The following is a 19,591-nucleotide window of genomic DNA, read 5'->3' on the forward strand; positions in this document are numbered from 1 at the left end:
CGCTCTATTTTGTGGCCAGAATTTATTTTGTACTCTGATGAAGATTAATTTCCTCATGTTTACCATATCTGAGTAATTGAAATTTCTCATCGTTGAACTTCATATTGTTTTCTGCAGCCCACTGAAAGATTTGGTTGATGTCTGCCTGGAGCTTTGCAGTGTCTGCAATGGAAGACACTGTCATGCAGATTCGGGTGTCATCTGCAAAGGAAGACACGGTGCTGTGGCTGACATCCTTGTCTATGTCGGATATAAGGATGAGGAACAAGATGGGAGCGAGTACTGTGCCTTGTGGAACAGAGCTTTTCACCGTAGCTGCCTCGGACTTTACTCTGTTGACGACTACTCTCTGTGTTCTGTTAGTGAGGAAATTATAGATCCATCGACCGACTTTTCCTGTTATTCCTTTAGCACGCATTTTGTGCGCTATTACGCCATGGTCACACTACCTATGTTAAGGTCTTAGGTCTACATTATTATTATCTACAGTCGCCTCAATAATCCTAATATTAGTGTACTAACAGTATAAACTATACACATATAACCCGCACATAAAAGAGAGAAGCTTACGACGACGTTTCGGTCCGACTTGGACCATTGACAAAGTCACACTGTGACTTTGTCAATGGAGGGTGTAAGTTGGATATTGGCATATAGTTGTTCAAGTCTGTGTGGTCTCCTCCTTTATGGGTCGGGGTGACCCTTGCTGTTTCGAGAACTGTAGGAAAGGTAGAGGATTCAATGGATTTGTTAAAGAGTGTTGCAATGATTGGTGATAGCTCCTGTGACACTTTTTTGTATATAATGGGTGGTATGGTATTTAAATCTCCTGTCTTGTTTTTTAGTTTGTTGATAATAAGGGAGACTTCAGTTGGGTTAGTCGGAGCTAGGAAGAGTGTGTTCGGGTAGTTGCCAGTGAGGTAGTCATTGGGTGGGGTATCTGAGCTTGGGATTTTATTGGCAAGGTTTTTTCCCATAGTGGAGAAGAAATCATTTAGTCTGTTTGCTGCTTCAGTAGGTGTGAATTGGGGTTCATCTGGTTTTGTTAATTCAATTTCGCCATTTCGTGTTATCTTTTTTGTTCCTAGTATTTCTGATAGGGTTTTCCAGGTCTTTTTTATGTCACCTCGTAAGTTGGATAATCTGTTCTCATAATACAATTTTTTAGCCCTTCTTATTAGGCTGGTTAGGATTGACGAGTAACGTTTTGTTTGGTCTTTGGTTATATGGCCCATTCTGTACTGTTTTTCATATAGGTGCTTTGTATTTATGGATTTGAAGATACTGGGTGTTAGCCAGGGACTGTTCAGTCTCTTTGCAGTCATCTGTTTAGTTTTTTTAGGGCAGTGCTTGTTATAAAGGTATTGGGTCTTTTTTAGAAAATTATTAATACATTCGTCAATATCTGTATAGATTTCTAGCTCAGTGTGCCAGTCAATGTTTGTCACTGCTGCTGTGAAGTTATTGATAGCTGCCTCATTGTGAAGTCTGAAAGTGACTAGTAGTGTCTAGGGGTAATTTGCCAAGGTTTGTTATGAGGAAGGTAGGGTAATGGTCTGTGGTATTATCTGTGATTATGCCTGATTTTAAAGGGGATATGGTGTTGGTCCAGATGTGGTCTAGTAGGGAAACACTAGTCTCTGTAACTCTTGTAGGTTTTGTTACTGTTGGTAGCAACATGAAGTTACTCATAGTGTTTGTGAATTCAGTAACATGTGGGCCCTGGTCTTGTAGGAGATTTATATTGAAGTCACCTGAGAGCAGTAAGTGATCTTTGTTCATGCGTGCATCAGTTATCATACTTCCTAGGTTTTCACTAAAACGGCTAATGTTTGACTGTGGAACTCTGTAGATGTTTATCACTGCGAGAGGTTTCTGTAGGTATTTGGATTTGAATTTAGCTATTATATATTCCCCATGTTCATCCCATGTGCAAGTATTAGTGATACATTCTAGTTGGTCTGAGTAGTATATAGCTGTTCCACCCCCTTGTTGGTCTGGCCTACAGTTGTGTAGGGCAGTGTAACCAGGAATGGCATAGACATCTGTAGTATCAGGCTTTAGCCAGGTTTCGGTGAGGGAATAAATAGCGACATAGCAAATTTGCTGATTACACCAAAATAGGCCGTCCAATTCATTCTAATGAGAACACTAGAGCACTCCAGGATGATTTGAATAGACTGATGCAATGGTCGGAGAAGTGGCAGATGCAGTTTAATATTGACAAATGCAAAGTTCTAAATGTTGGACAGTTAAATAACCATGCCACATATAAACTAAATAATGTAGATCTTAATACTACTGATTGCGAAAAGGATTTAGGAGTTCTGGTTAGCAGTAATCTAAAACCAAGACAACAGTGCATCAGTGTTCGCAATAAAGCTAACAGAATTCTTGGCTTCATATCTAGAAGCATAAATAATAGAAGTCCTCAGGTTGTTCTTCAACTCTAGATATCCTTGGTTAGGCCTCATTTAGACTATGCTGCTCAGTTCTGGTCACCGTATTACAGAATGGATATAAATGCTCTGGAAAACGTACAGAGGAGGATGACAAAGATGATCCCATGTATCAGAAATCTTCCCTATGAGGATAGACTCAGGGCCCTGAATCTGCACTCTCTCGAAAGGCGTAGAATTAGGGGGGATATGATCGAGGTATATAAATGGAAAACAGGAATAAATAAAGGGGATGCAAATAGCGTGCTAAAAATTTCCAGCCAAGACAAGACTCGCAGCAATGGCTTCAAGTTGAAAAAATTTAAATTCAGGAAGGATATGGGAAAGCACTGGTTAGGTAATAGAGTTGTGGATGAGTGGAACAAACTCTCGAGTACAGTTATTCAGGCTAAAACGTTGTGTAGCTTTAAAAATAGGTTAGATAAATACATGAGTGGGTGTGGGTGGGTGTGAGTTGGATCTGACTAGCTTGTGCTGCTGGGTCTGGTGCAGTGCTCCATCCTTGAGTGGAGATGACCAGACTGGGTGGGTCATTGGGCTAATCCGGGGGGGTTCATTGGTCTAATCTGGGGGGGACATGGACCTGCTCCGCATGGGTCAGTAGGCCTGTTGCAGTGTTCCTTCTTTCTTATGTTCTTAAGATCGCCGTTATTAGTGAAAATAAGGCAAATTGTATTTTCCAGTCTTGTTGGCTCCAGTGTTTGTTGGCTTAATGTGAATTTGTTGCAGAAATTCAACCTCCCTTCAGGTCACTTGTTATATCTAGGCTGGAATATTGCTGCACACTAACAGCACCTTTCAAGGCAGACGAAATTGCTGACCTAGAAAATGTACAGAGAACCTTCACGGCGCGCATAACGGAGATAAAACACCTCAATTACTGGGAGCGCTTGAGGTTCCTAAACCTGTATTCCCTGGAACGCAGGCGGGAGAGATACATGATTATATACACCTGGAAAATCCTAGAGGGACTAGTACCGAACTTGCACACGAAAATCACTCACTACGAAAGCAAAAGACTTGGCAGACGATGCAACATCCCCCCAATGAAAAGCAGGGGTGTCACTAGAACGTTAAGAGACCATACAATAAGTGTCAGGAGCCCGAGACTGTTCAACTGCCTCCCAGCATACATAAGGGGGATTACCAACAGACCCCTGGCAGTCTTCAAGCTGGCACTGGACAAGCACCTAAAGTGGGTTCCTGACCAGCCGGGCTGTGGCTCGTACGTTGGTTTGCGTGCAGCCAGCAGTAACAGCCTGGTTGATCAGGCTCTGATCCACCAGGAGGCCTGGTCACGGACCGGGCCGCGGGGGCGTTGAACCCCGGAACTCTCTTCAGGTAAACTCCAGGTAAACTCCCATTGGAGGTTCCTTAACGCTGGTGATTGGTTCATGATCTAGGGAGTTGGATCTGTGCTCCGGTTCCCTGAATTGAGTCTGAATACCTTCCATCCCCATCCCGCTTGCGCTATATATTCCTACGGGTTTAGCGCTCCTCATGATTATAATTTTAATGCAGAAATTCAATAGGTCATGTATGTGTTGATTTTCTTCTGTGCTGCCTCCTAGAGTTATGTCAGTTATAATTTTTTTAGATGTCTTAAATTGAAATCACGAAGTAACAAGATATTTAAGGCTGGGGTGGGAAGATTTTCTAGCCAGTAATCAATTTTCAAAAGCTGTTCCTTGAACTGTTGGGAAGTTGCATCTGTTGGCTTACATACAACCATGATGACTACAACAATGTGCAGATTAACTGGGACAGCAAAAAATTTTTTTGATTATATAATATGACTTAGTCTCTGGTTTAATTAATGTGGTTTGCTACTGACTTCTGGCAACCTCTACCTGTGGTGGTGCTTTGCGACTCTTGTCAGTGCTACAACAACTGTTGGTCTGTAAGGCTATTCCTGCAAGCGTGCTCCTTGAGTGAACGTGGTTTGACCATATTTTCACCTTCATTTCATGATTAATGATAAAATTCATGATGTAAGTTACACCTATGAAGCGTGCAAGCATTGTAGCTCTTAGAAAGCATGGCCATTTGAACATCAGACAGATCGCTGAAAATTTGAGCCTAGCAAAGTCAACCGATGGTCGGATTCTGAAGAGAGTTGACAACAATGGTGATTGTAGAGTGTTGAGGAAGATGTGGAAGAAAACGTCATGTAATACCTTACGATAACAAGTTTACGATAACAAGTTTATATGAAATAGTGTGAAGGATCCCAAGAAAATCAGCAAAGATCTGCAGTGAGATTTGACTCCCTGAAGTTGGCAGAACTGTCAGAAAGCCGGTAAAGAAACAATTACTGATCTCCTATGAAGAAAAAACGGCTGTGGTGGGCACTCGATCATAAGGAATGGACGCAGATGAATGGATAAAAGTTATATTTTCAGAGTAGGCGAATTTTGGAGTATATGGGTACAGATCAGTGGAAGTAAGATTGAACAAAGGCGAACCTATCTCGAACGGATACACTCAGAAAGCCCTGGTAGTTTGTTACTGTCGAGGGAAGGATGAACAGTGACAAATACAAGGCAATCTTGGCAATTCATTGGCTTCATATTATGGATACAGACTTTCCTGATGGAGAAGGCATATCCCAGCAGGATCTTGCTCCATGCAACAATTCCAGAAAAATGCTGACATTGCTAGAAGCGCGTGGGCTAAGCGTTCTAAATTTGCGTGCAAATTCTCCTGACCTCAATGAGAAACTCGACTATTCAACTCTGGAAATGCTAATAGCTGCTGTTATTAGGACCTGGTGCCACGACGAAGAACGTGCCAAAAAGTGTTCAACAATGCTCAATTCTATGCCAAACCGTGTTGCAATATTTGTAAAAGCAATGGATAGTCATATCTCTTAATATATCAATTATCTGCCATATCATTGCCATGTATTATTCAGATAAACATTAATTTTCCAAATAATTTGTTTTATTTTATCAATGTACCGGTGGCCTGGTGGCTAAAGCTCCCGCTTCACACACGGAGGGCCCGGGTTCGATTCCCGGCGGGTGGAAATTCCGACACGTTTCCTTACACCTATTGTCCTGTTCACCTAGCAGCAAATAGGTACCTGGGTGTTAGTCGACTGGTGTGGGTCGCATCCTGGGAGACAAGATTAAGGACCCCAATGGAAATAAGTTAGACAGTCCTCGATGACGCACTGACTTTCTTGGGTTATCCTGGGTGGCTAACCCTCCGGGGTTAAAAATCCGAACGAAATCTTATCTTATCTTATCTTATCTTAACATGAACACTACTGAAACATATAGTTCTTTGTCTTTACTGACAAAAATTGAACTGCGTCATTAATTGTTTACCTGGAGTTTACCTGGAGTTTACCTGGAGAGAGTTCCGGGGGTCAACGCCCCCGCGGCCCGGTCTGTGACCAGGCCTCCTGGTGGATCAGAGCCTGATCAACAAGGCTGTTGCTGCTGGCTGCACACAAACCAACGTACGAGCCACAGCCCGGCTGGTCAGGAACCGACTTTAGGTGCTTGTCCAGTGCCAGCTTGAAGACTGCCAGGGGTCTGTTGGTAATCCCCCTTATGTATGCTGGGAGGCAGTTGAACAGTCTCGGGCCCCTGACACTTATTGTATGGTCTCTTAACGTGCTAGTGACACCCCTGCTTCTCATTGGGGGGATGGTGCATCGTCTGCCAAGTCTTTTGCTTTCGTAGTGAGTGATTTTCGTGTGCAAGTTCGGTACTAGTCCCTCTAGGATTTTCCAGGTGTATATAATTATGTATCTCTCCCTCCTGCGTTCCAGGGAATACAGGTTTAGGAACCTCAAGCGCTCCCAGTAATTGAGGTGTTTTATCTCCGTTATGCGCGCCGTGAAGGTTCTCTGTACATTTTCTAGGTCAGCAATTTCACCTGCCTTGAAATGTGCTGTTAGTGTGCAGCAATATTCCAGCCTAGATAGAACAAGTGACCTGAAGAGTGTCATCATGGGCTTGGCATCCCTAGTTTTGAAGGTTCTCATTATCCATCCTGTCATTTTTCTAGCAGATGCGATTGATACAATGTTATGGTCCTTGAAGGTGAGATCCTCCGACATGATCACTCCCAGGTCTTTGACGTTGGTGTTTCGCCCTATTTTGTGGCCAGAATTTGTTTTGTACTCTGATGAAGATTTAATTTCCTCGTGTTTACCATATCTGAGTAATTGAAATTTCTTATCGTAGAACTTCATATTGTTTTCTGCAGCCCACTGAAAGATTCGGTTGATGTCCGCCTGGAGCCTTGCAGTGTCTGCAATGGAAGACACTGTCATGCAGATTCGGGTGTCATCTGCAAAGGAAGACACGGTGCTGTGGCTGACATCCTTGTCTATGTCGGATATGAGGATGAGGAACAAGATGGGAGCGAGTACTGTGCCTTGTGGAACAGAGCTTTTCACCGTAGCTGCCTCGGACTTTACTCTGTTGACGACTACTCTCTGTGCTCTGTTAGTGAGGAAATTATAGATCCATTGACCGACTTTTCCTGTTATTCTTTTAGCACGCATTTTGTGCGCTATTACGCCATGGTCACACTTGTCGAAGGCTTTTGCAAAGTCTGTATATATTACATCTGCATTCTTTTTCTCTTCTAGTGCATCTAGGACTCTGTCGTAGTGATCCAATAGTTGAGACAGACAGGAGCGACCTGTTCTAAACCCATGTTGCCCTGGGTTGTGTAACTGACGGGTTTCTAGATGTGTGGTGATCTTGCTTCTTAGGACCCTTTCAAAGATTTTTATGATATGGGATGTTAGTGCTATTGGTCTGTAGTTCTTTGCTGTTGCTTTACTGCCCCCTTTGTGGAGTGGGGCTATGTCTGTTGTTTTTAGTAACTGTGGGACGACCCCCGTGTCCATGCTCCCTCTCCATAGTCTGGCCCTGGGGCAGAGTGCATGGGCATGTCATTTATCGTGGTGTTTAGTAATTCTGAACAGTGATGCGTACTGTGAGATTTTGGTGATAATTGTTATAATTAAGTATAGACGGTGACCACATACGAAAGACCATTGGCGGACTACCTGCCCAGTGGGAGAGTGTAAGTCCAGAAGTGTGCCAGGCGGACTTCCTGCCCAGTGGGAGAGTGTAAGTCCAGAAGTGTGCCAGGCGGACTTCCTGCCCAGTGGGAGAGTTAGTCCAGAAGTGTGTGAGGCGGACTTCCTGCCCAGTGGGAGAGTTAGTCCAGAAGTGTGCCAGGCGGACTACCTGCCCAGTGGGAGAGTGTGAGCCCGGAAGTGTACCAGGCGAACTACCTGTCCAGTGGGAGAGTGAGTCCAGAAGTGTACCAGGCGAGCTACCTGTCCATTGGGAGAGTGTGAGTCCAGAAGTGTGCGAGGCGAACTATCTGTCCTGTGGGAGAGTGTGAGTCCAGAAGTGTGTGAGGCGAACTACCTGTCCAGTGGGAGGGTGTGAGTCCAGAAGTGTGTCAGGCGGACTTCCTGCCCAGTGGGAGAGTTAGTCCAGAAGTGTACTAGGCGAGCTACCTGTCCAGTGGGAGGGTGTGAGTCCAGAAGTGTGCGAGGCGAACTACCTGTCCAGTGGGAGGGTGTGAGTCCAGAAGTGTGCGAGGCGGACTACCTGTTCAGTGGGAGAGTGTGAGTCCAGAAGTGTGCGAGGCGAACTACCTGTCCAGTGGGAGAGTGTGAGTCCAGAAGTGTGCGAGGCGAGCTACCTGTCAAGTGGGAGAGTGTGAGTCCAGAAGTGTGCGAGGCGAACTACCTGTTCAGTGGGAGAGTGTGAGTCCAGAAGTGTGCGAGGCGAACTACCTGTCCAGTGGGAGAGTGTGAGTCCAGAAGTGTGTGAGGCGAACTACCTGTCCAGTGGGAGAGTGTGAGTCCAGAAGTGTGCGAGGCGAACTACCTGTCCAGTGGGAGAGTGTGAGTCCAGAAGTGTGTGAGGCGAACTACCTGTCCAGTGGGAGAGTGTGAGTCCAGAAGTGTGCGAGGCGAACTACCTGTCCAGTGGGAGAGTGTGAGTCCAGAAGTGTGCTAGGCGAACTACCTGTCCAGTGGGAGAGTGTGAGTCCAGAAGTGTGTGAGGCGAACTACCTGTCCAGTGGGAGAGTGTGAGTCCAGAAGTGTGCGAGGCGAACTACCTGTCCAGTGGGAGAGTGTGAGTCCAGAAGTGTGCGAGGCGAGCTACCTGTCCAGTGGGAGAGTGTGAGTCCAGAAGTGTGCGAGGGGAACTACCTGTTCAGTGGGAGAGTGTGAGTCCAGAAGTGTGCCAGGCGGACTACCTGCCCAGTGGGAGAGTGTGAGCCCGAAATTTTACCAGGCGAACTACCTGTCCAGTGGGAGAGTGAGTCCAGAAGTGTCCCAGGCGACCTACCTGTCCAGTGGGAGAGTGTTAGTCCAGAAGTGTGCGAGGCGAACTATCTGTCCTGTGGGAGAGTGTGAGTCCAGAAGTGTGTGAGGCGAACTCCCTGTCCAGTGGGAGGGTGTGAGTCCAGAAGTGTGCGATGCGGACTACCTGTTCAGTGGGAGAGTGTGAGTCCAGAAGTGTGCGAGGCGAACTACCTGTCCAGTGGGAGAGTGTGAGTCCAGAAGTGTGTGAGGCGAACTACCTGTCCAGTGGGAGGGTGTGAGTCCAGAAGTGTGCGAGGCGGACTACCTGTTCAGTGGGAGAGTGTGAGTCCAGAAGTGTGCGAGGCGAACTACCTGTCCAGTGGGAGAGTGTGAGTCCAGAAGTGTGTGAGGCGAACTACCTGTCCAGTGGGAGGGTGTGAGTCCAGAAGTGTGCGAGGCGAGCTACCTGTCAAGTGGGAGAGTGTGAGTCCAGAAATGTGCGAGGCGAACTACCTGTCCAGTGGGAGAGTGTGAGTCCAGAAGTGTGTGAGGCGAACTACCTGTCCAGTGGGAGAGTGTGAGTCCAGAAGTGTGCGAGGCGAACTACCTGTCCAGTGGGAGAGTGTGAGTCCAGAAGTGTGCGAGGCGAACTACCTGTCCAGTGGGAGAGTGTGAGTCCAGAAGTGTGCGAGGCGAACTACCTGTCCAGTGGGAGAGTGTGAGTCCAGAAGTGTGCGAGGCGAACTACCTGTCCAGTGGGAGGGTGTGAGTCCAGAAGTGTGCGAGGCGAGCTACCTGTCCAGTGGGAGAGTGTGAGTCCAGAAGTGTGCGAGGGGAACTACCTGTTCAGTGGGAGAGTGTGAGTCCAGAAGTGTGCCAGGCGGACTACCTGCCCAGTGGGAGAGTGTGAGCCCGGAAGTGTACCAGGCGAACTACCTGTCCAGTGGGAGAGTGAGTCCAGAAGTGTACCAGGCGAGCTACCTGTCCATTGGGAGAGTGTGAGTCCAGAAGTGTGCGAGGCGAACTATCTGTCCTGTGGGAGAGTGTGAGTCCAGAAGTGTGTGAGGCGAACTCCCTGTCCAGTGGGAGGGTGTGAGTCCAGAAGTGTGCGAGGCGGACTACCTGTTCAGTGGGAGAGTGTGAGTCCAGAAGTGTGCGAGGCGAACTACCTGTCCAGTGGGAGAGTGTGAGTCCAGAAGTGTGTGAGGCGAACTACCTGTCCAGTGGGAGGGTGTGAGTCCAGAAGTGTGCGAGGCGGACTACGTGTTCAGTGGGAGAGTGTGAGTCCAGAAGTGTGCGAGGCGAACTACCTGTCCAGTGGGAGGGTGTGAGTCCAGAAGTGTGCGAGGCGGACTACCTGTCCAGTGGGAGAGTGTGAGTCCAGAAGTGTGTCGGGTGACGATACAATCCCGCCCCATCCACCCGAGTGTAGTAAAATTTATCCCTGTCACGGGGGTTGCTTATATGACCCCAGGGGTCACCGCGACGGTTGGCACTTCCTCCGTTTGGATGAGAAAGACGGGTTGTGTGTGGGATGGTCCAACCTCACAAGTTATATATAGTCATTCAGAAGTTTACACAATATAGAATTTGAAGAAAAGGCTTGACTTTTCTTAAACACAAGGCTGGACTTTTCATAAACACAAGGCTGGACTTTTCATAAAGACAATGCTGGACTTTTCTTAAACACAAGGCTGGACTTTTCTTAAACACAAGGCTGGACTTTTCATAAAGACAATGCTGGACTTTTCTTAAACACAAGGCTGGACTTTTCATAAAGACAATGCTGGACTTTTCTTAAACACAAGGCTGGACTTTTCATAAAGACAATGCTGGACTTTTCTTAAACACAAGGCTGGACTTTTCATAAAGACAATGCTGGACTTTTCTTAAACACAAGGCTGGACTTTTCATAAAGACAATGCTGGACTTTTCTTAAACACAAGGCTGGACTTTTCATAAAGACAATGCTGGACTTTTCTTAAACACAAGGCTGGACTTTTCATAAAGACAATGCTGGACTTTTCTTAAACACAAGGCTGGACTTTTCATAAAGACAATGCTGGACTTTTCTTAAACACAAGGCTGGACTTTTCATAAAGACAATGCTGGACTTTTCTTAAACACAAGGCTGGACTTTTCATAAAGACAATGCTGGACTTTTCTTAAACACAAGGCTGGACTTTTCATAAAGACAATGCTGGACTTTTCTTAAACACAAGGCTGGGCTTTTCATAAAGACAATGCTGGACTTTTCTTAAACACAAGGCTGGACTTTTCATAAAGACAATGCTGGACTTTTCTTAAACACAAGGCTGGACTTTTCATAAAGACAATGCTGGACTTTTCTTAAACACAAGGCTGGGCTTTTCATAAAGACAATGCTGGACTTTTCTTAAACACAAGGCTGGACTTTTCATAAAGACGAGGCTGGACTTTTCATAAGGAAAAGGCTGGACTTTTCATAAAGACAAGGCGGGACTTTATAACAGGTTTGATCCCAATATCATCACATAATGTTGGCCTTGATCTTACACACAGACAAAAACTAGCTTTATTGTACTCTCTAAAGGGAGTTTAAAACTGAGAAGCAGTAGAGATAACATATAAGTAAAACCATTTATAATGACTAGTTTATTTTACAAATGGGACACTTTGTGTCAAGGAGGATCAAAAATAATTATTTAGATTATATATGAATTCTTTTCGGGACAACAATGGGTAAAAGCTTAGAAATTAAAGCACAGATTCCTTTTATTGCCATTTCATACTGAAGTCTTATAATTAGCGAAGATGTATTTACGGACACTTTAAGAAGTGACATGGCAGAAGCTCTTAAAATCTATAACACAAATTATAGGTGAAAAAATTTAAGGAAACATCCATCTGTAACATTCTTGTTTAGACAGTTAATGACAAATAACAGAACAAAACACTCTCTGCTCTCTATATATTGTTTCTGGTCAAAATACTGATTTGAATGAAACTGAATCTAAATATGATAGCCTCTGTATTCAGCTTCTGTTCATTTTATGAGCACACAGTAATCACACAGTTGCTTACACAAAGAATTCAGTTACATAATTTGTTGTGAAAATATGGAGGCAACTAAATCGAATCAGGGGATACATAGGGATAAGCAGAGGGAGAATGAAAGGGGGAGATCAGTCTTTGTTTATGAGCTCCAGGAAGTTGAAAGGGAAACTTATGAAGCAAGAAGACAAGGGGAGAAAAAAGCAATTGAAAGCATCATGGAAGCAATAGGAGAAGATGGCAAGACCCAGCTGGCATCTCTTCTGAGAATAGGGGAGGTTGCAAGAGGAAGAATGCGGCCAGTCAAAGTGATTTTCAAGGCAGAATCGGTGTACTGGAGGGTGTATCTTGACCGCGACAGAACACAAGAAGAAAGACAGAAACTGAAAGAGAGGGTGCAAAGGCTATAGGAGGAAAGAGAGGTGAAGATGGAGATGGTCAGGGGAACCCAGACTCAGAAGGAAGTTCAAACACAAGCTTCCTTACAACCACCTACAGAAGCCTGTCAACCAGGACAACCCAAATGCAACCAAGCATTTTAACCCATAACACACATGCCATACCCAATGCCCCCACCCACCTCATTGCAAACTCTACCTTCACAGTAACCACCCATAGTTCCTCATCAGGTCTCCCTCTTCCCCAACCCCAATGTACCCTCAGACCATAGTTTTAGAAAAAAAATTGAAGGTTTGGTATACAAATGCAGATGGAATAACAAATAAGACATTGAAGAGGAATGTCTTTTCTATCGACCTTTACACACCACCACTCTTGGAGAAGATAATTTTCCAAGCTGTGGACTCATTCTTCAGTTTAGAATGGCTTAAGTTTAATCGGTGTCTTAGTGTCTGTAGTGATGGTGCAGCAGCACTGTTAGGAACACATCACGGTGTTGGTGCACCAGCACTGTTAGGAACACATAACGGTGTTGGTGCACGAGCACTGTCAGGAATACATCACGATGTTGGTGCACCAGCACTGTCAGGAATACATCACGATGTTGGTGCACCAGCACTGTTAGGAACACATCACGATGTTGGTGCACCAGCACTGTTAGGAACACATCACGATGTTGGTGCACCAGCACTGTTAGGAACACATCACGATGTTGGTGCACCAGCACTGTCAGGAATACATCACGATGTTGGTGCACCAGCACTGTTAGGAACACATCACGATGTTGGTGCACTAGCACTGTTAGGAACACATCACGGCGTTGGTGCACCAGCACTGTTAGGAACACATAACGGTGTTGGTGCACCAGCACTGTCAGGAATACATCACGATGTTGGTGCACCAGCACTGTTAGGAACACATCACGATGTTGGTGCACCAGCACTGTCAGGAATACATCACAATGTTGGTGCACCAGCACTGTTAGGAACACATCACGGTGTTGGTGCACCAGCACTGTCAGGAACACATCATGGTGTTGGAGCACCAGCACTGTTAGGAACACATCATAGTGTTGGAGCACCAGCACTGTTAGGAACACATCATAGTGTTGGAGCACCAGCACTGTTAGGAACACATCATAGTGTTGGAGCACCAGCACTGTCGGGAGCACATCACGGTTTCACTGTTGAAATGAAAGAGAAAAATCCGTGAGTGCTGATTGTTCACTGTCTCCTCCACTTTACAAATTCTGCTTTTCTGAGGAAGTCACTCGAGTTACATAATGTGAGGTACATCATTCAGGTCATTAATTTTATTGCTACTGAAGCAAAGATCCAGAAGAAAAACTCTTGAGGCACATGTGTCTTAGTGAATTTAATTACATCAAGAGCCTGTCTTCTTATCCACGGACATTATAGTCCTGTTGTAAGAACAGTCAAATGGGTGACTGTTGATGGAGCTTTCAACAGTTGGAAAATGACTATTTTCTATCATCCACGTGCACTGGGTGCACGATTCCGTTCACGGGGTGATTTTTTTTGTATCACATTTAATTGTAATCTAACTTAACCTAACGTAACTCGACTTAGAACTTACTATATAGATTAGCATAGTCACACAATGATAGCTATCAAAGTTCTATAGATAAATGCAAAATAATATAAACAAAAATCTCATTAACTTTTACCAGAAATAAAGAATAACTCCTGTAACCTTAAAATTTTTTTTTTTCAGTAAATTATTTCACACCTTCACTCGAAAATTGGTTAACATCTGACTAAGAAAAGTCCACTACAGAACATAAACTTGGGATCACTACCAAAGTTGTTCGTGTTCTTTACATCAAATCTGAGTCGCTCAGATATTTTGATCATTGTTGGGGTCAGTAACTCCTGAGAGAAAGCTCTCTTCTTGCTCGCTGGTGGACTCTTCAGCCTCGTATGTGTCTTTTGATATATTAGAGTAATTCCACTTCTGAGTAGATGCCGATGCGAAGATGAGGAAGAATATTTCAGAGAGTGCATAGACAGGCACACACATCCAGAACACCTTCTGCCACTGTCCCAGGGTTTGCTGCAAAAATATATGTACATACATTTCAAAAATAGTAAACCTTAAATAAATATAATTAAATAAATAATGTCATGCCGTTTAAACCGAATCACTATGTTTGGTCTATTTGGAAAGGCTGCACTTTGCCGACCCCTCAGGGAAGGTTCCTTGAGGGGCTCTTTGATTTAGGGAATTGGATCTGTGCTCCAGTTCCCCGAATTAAGCCTGAATGCCTTCCACATTCCCCCTCCCCCAGGCGCTGTATAATCCTACGGGTTTAGCGCTTCCCCTTGATTATAATAATAATAATGCACTTTGCCGAATTAGCCGAATAAAAATTTGTTTTTGCCATTAATCAGTGGAAATCCATCTGAGTATAAGGAAAAAAAAATTTAACTGATTTTAAATAATATTAAAATAATTTAAATTAGCATATGATATATTTGGAAGAATTTAGCTCCCGCTTCACACACGGAGGGCCCGGGTTCGATTCCCGGCGGGTGGAAACATTTCGACACGTTTCCTTACACCTGTTGTCCTGTTCACCTAGCAGCAAATAGGTACCTGGGTGTTAGTCGACTGGTGTGGGTCGCATCCTGGGGGACAAGATTAAGGACCCCAATGGAAATAAGTTAGACAGTCCTCGATGACGCACTGACTTTCTTGGGTTATCCTGGGTGGCTAACCCTCCGGGGTTAAAAATCCGAACGAAATCTTATCTTATCTTATTACTTTATGGGAGGTTAGGTGTGGAGAAGTTGTCTCCAGGAGGGGGTATTAGCCCCTTCAGCCCTTTCAGCCCCTTTCAGCCCCTTTCAACCCCCTGAGGGGCTCAACCATCCAGAGAGGGTTGATAGTCTCTCTTGCTTCATGATCAACAAGTTAATTTGTGACAAATGCTGTATCAGCGAGTGTCAAAGTCACGCACTATTTCCTTGCAAGAGACCAATGTTGCAACCAGTCTGGGTTAATGAGAGTAATTATTTTCTTTTCCATAGCAGGAAAGGTACAGGAAACCCCTGCCTTACTTTATTCACACGTGGGACAATAATGAACTTTCGGTGATCGAAACATATCAGGAAATAAAGCTGTTGCAGTTTGGCATGGAAGGGGATATGCTGATTTCAGCAGAACTTTTGTGTAGCTAGAGACGGCTAGGGGAGCCGCGGCTGGAGAAGGCAGATTGCTTTATGTACTGGTGTAGCAAGGAACTCGTTCTTCACGATATAAGTGCGGACAAAGACACGTGATGCGCGTGTTACTGTACCTCAGACAATCTCCATATTCACAGTAGAAAGATTACAGAGAAGTTTGCTCAGCTTCCTGTAGTAACATTACTGTGAAAAAGGTAAATCTTGAAGAAGAGTGTAAGTATAACCGCACGAGTGTTGCAACATTCCCGACGGAGTGGAAGACAGTGCGACATTCTTCAAAGGACACTTCTTCTGCTTTTATCAAGTCATCCATATCTGTTGTAAATGCTCACGCTACACGAGCAAGGTAGGTTTCAGTCTCACTTGTCAGTTCGGGAAGCTGCAGTTTCTGATGACGCAAGGCGACTGCAACTGTCCTATAGACGGAAGTAATTGGCGGGCCATCGAGCCCAAAACCCGTAAGCGGCTTCAACACTCATTTTCCGAGATATGCTGAAATAACACCCCTTTGAGGTAACTGGACTTACCATTTATTTCTTTCACACAGCCCAAGGGAGTAGGTTCAGCTCCGCAAGACAATGATTTCGGGGATGGCAGCTAAGAGGAAGACGTGAACATTCAAGCTAATTACCTCTACAGTCCTTATCTTAATTGGTTTAGTTTGTCCCATTTCCCTAAAATTAGGTGAGGCTTAAAGTTATTTTTTGGTCCAAGAATAATTTTTTTTATATCATTGTCTAAGAAAAAAAAAACATTACCTAACCTTCTGTAATAAAATTTTTTGGGAAAGTTTATTTTTTAAAGAAGTTAGGCCTACTTAGCGAGTTCTGAAGTAGATCAGAAGACACAATCAGGAGTAGATCAGAAGACACAATCAGGAGTAGATCAGAAGACACAATCAGGAGTAGATCAGAAGACACAATCAGGAGTAGATCAGAAGACACAATCAGTAGTAGATCAGAAGACACAATCAGGAGTAGATCAGAAGACACAATCAGGAGTAGATCAGAAGACACAATCAGGAGTAGATCAGAAGACACATTCTGAAGTAGATCAGAAGACACATTCTGAAGTAGATCAGAAGACACATTCTGAAGTAGATCAGAAGACACATTCTGAAGTAGATCTGAAGACACATTCTGAAGTAGATCAGAAGACACATTCTGAAGTAGATCAGAAGACACATTCTGAAGTAGATCTGAAGACACATTCTGAAGTAGATCTGAAGACACATTCTGAAGTAGATCTGAAGACACATTCTGAAGTAGATCTGAAGACACATTCTGAAGTAGATCTGAAGACACATTCTGAAGTAGATCAGAAGACACATTCTGAAGTAGATCTGAAGACACATTCTGAAGTAGATCTGAAGACACATTCTGAAGTAGATCAGAAGACACATTCTGAAGTAGATCTGAAGACACATTCTGAAGTAGATCAGAAGACACATTCTGAAGTAGATCTGAAGACACATTCTGAAGTAGATCAGAAGACACATTCTGAAGTAGATCAGAAGACACATTCTGAAGTAGATCAGAAGACACATTCTGAAGTAGATCTGAAGACACATTCTGAAGTAGATCTGAAGACACATTCTGAAGTAGATCTAAAGACACATTCTGAAGTAGATCTGAAGACACATTCTGAAGTAGATCAGAAGACACATTCTGAAGTAGATCAGAAGACACATTCTGAAGTAGATCAGAAGACACATTCTGAAGTAGATCAGAAGACACATTCTGAAGTAGATCAGAAGACACATTCTGAAGTAGATCAGAAGACACATTCTGAAGTAGATCAGAAGACACATTCTGAAGTAGATCAGAAGACACATTCTGAAGTAGATCAGAAGACACATTCTGAAGTAGATCAGAAGACACATTCTGAAGTAGATCAGAAGACACATTCTGAAGTAGATCTGAAGACACATTCTGAAGTAGATCTGAAGACACATTCTGAAGTAGATCTGAAGACACATTCTGAAGTAGATCTGAAGACACATTCTGAAGTAGATCAGAAGACACATTCTGAAGTAGATCTGAAGACACATTCTGAAGTAGATCAGAAGACACATTCTGAAGTAGATCTGAAGACACATTCTGAAGTAGATCTGAAGACACATTCTGAAGTAGATCTGAAGTCACATTCTGAAGTAGATCTGAAGACACATTCTGAAGTAGATCAGAAGACATATTCTGAAGTAGATCTGAAGACACATTCTGAAGTAGATCAGAAGAGATATGAAATAGATGTTTACCTGGAGTTTACCTGTAGAGAGTTCCGGGGGTCAACGCCCCCGCGGCCCGGTCTGTGACCAGGCCTCCTGGTGGATCAGAGCCTGATCAACCAGGCTGTTACTGCTGGCTGCACGCAAACCAACGTACGAGCCACAGCTCGGCTGGTCAGGTACCGACTTTAGGTGCTTGTCCAGTGCCAGTTTGAAGACTGCCAGGGGTCTATTGGTAATCTCCCTTATGTATGCTGGGAGGCAGTTGAACAGTTTCGGGCCCCTCACACTTATTGTATGGTCTCTTAACGTGCTAGTGACACCCCTGCTTTTCATTGGGGGGATGTTGCATCGTCTGCCAAGTCTTTTGCTTTCGTAGTGAGTGATTTTCGTGTGCAAGTTCGGTACTAGTCCCTCTAGGATTTTCCAGGTGTATATAATCATGTATCTCTCCCTCCTGCGTTCCAGGGAATACAGGTTCAGGAACCTCAAGCGCTCCCAGTAATTGAGGTGTTTTATCTCCGTTATGCGCGCCGTGAAGGTTCTCTGTACATTTTCTAGGTCAGCAATTTCACCTGCCTTGAAAGGTGCTGTTAGTGTGCAGCAATATTACAGCCTAGATAGAACAAGTGACCTGAAGAGAGTCATCATGGCTTTGGCATCCCTAGTTTTGAAGGTTCTCATTATCCATCCTGTGAAGAGACATTCTGAAGTAGACCTGAAGGGATTTTGAAGTAGTTCTGAATAAACATTCTGTTCCTAGCAATGGTTCACTAAGTTCCAGAGTAAGTGATAGTAGGTGATAACACTGTTCCTAGCAATGGTTCACTAAGTTCCAGAGTAAGTGATGGTAGGTGAGAACACTGTTCCTAGCAATGGTTCACTAAGTTCCAGAGTAAGTGATAGTAGGTGAGAACACTGTTCCTAGCAATGGTTCACTAAGTTCCAGAGTAAGTGATGGTAGGTGAGAACACTGTTCCTAGCAATGGTTCACTAAGTTCCAGAGTAAGTGATAGTAGGTGAGAACACTGTTCCTAGCAATGGTTCACTAAGTTCCAGAGTAAGTGATAGTAGGTGAGAACACTGTTCCTAGCAATGGTTCACTAAGTTCCAGAGTAAGTGATAGTAGGTGAGAACACTGTTCCTAGCAATGGTTCACTAAGTTCCAGAGTAAGTGATGGTAGGTGAGAACACTGTTCCTAGCAATGGTTCACTAAGTTCCAGAGTAAGTGATGGTAGGTGATAACACTGTTCCTAGCAATGGTTCACTAAGTTCCAGAGTAAGTGATAGTAGGTGAGAACACTGTTCCTAGCAATGGTTCACTAAGTTCCAGAGTAAGTGATAGTAGGTGAGAACACTGTTCCTAGCAATGGTTCACTAAGTTCCAGAGTAAGTGATAGTAGGTGAGAACACTGTTCCTAGCAATGGTTCACTAAGTTCCAGAGTAAGTGATGGTAGGTGAGAACACTGAGCCTAGCAATGGTTCACTAAGTTCCAGAGTAAGTGATAGTAGGTGAGAACACTGTTCCTAGCAATGGTTCACTAAGTTCCAGAGTAAGTGATAGTAGGTGAGAACACTGTTCCTAGCAATGGTTCACTAAGTTCCAGAGTAAGTGATAGTAGGTGAGAACACTGTTCCTAGCAATGGTTCACTAAGTTCCAGAGTAAGTGATGGTAGGTGAGAACACTGTTCCTAGCAATGGTTCACTAAGTTCCAGAGTAAGTGATAGTAGGTGAGAACACTGTTCCTAGCAATGGTTCACTAAGTTCCAGAGTAAGTGATGGTAGGTGAGAACACTGTTCCTAGCAATGGTTCACTAAGTTCCAGAGTAAGTGATAGTAGGTGAGAACACTGTTCCTAGCAATGGTTCACTAAGTTCCAGAGTAAGTGATAGTAGGTGAGAACACTGTTCCTAGCAATGGTTCACTAAGTTCCAGAGTAAGTGATAGTAGGTGAGAACACTGTTC

General features: G+C 44.2%; 2 protein-coding genes across 2 annotated transcripts in view; both read right to left on the bottom strand.

Moving 5' to 3' along the window:
• LOC128701484 (methyltransferase-like protein 25B) overlaps positions 1–19,591 on the bottom strand; it is a gene marked incomplete at its 5' end in the record, with an annotated part of 360,140 nt that overhangs the window by 59,445 nt on the left and 281,104 nt on the right.
• LOC128701481 (sialin) overlaps positions 11,499–19,591 on the bottom strand; it is a 185,207-nt gene continuing 177,114 nt past the window's right edge. Inside the window, exon 13 of the mRNA XM_053795175.2 lies at positions 11,499–14,262. Within this exon, the coding sequence (XP_053651150.2) occupies positions 14,047–14,262 (216 nt within the window). The 3' untranslated portion in view covers positions 11,499–14,046. The remainder of the gene's footprint in view (positions 14,263–19,591) is intronic.

Source organism: Cherax quadricarinatus, chromosome 78 (genome assembly GCF_038502225.1).
Source record: "Cherax quadricarinatus isolate ZL_2023a chromosome 78, ASM3850222v1, whole genome shotgun sequence".
Taxonomy (NCBI): Eukaryota; Metazoa; Arthropoda; class Malacostraca; order Decapoda; family Parastacidae; genus Cherax; species Cherax quadricarinatus.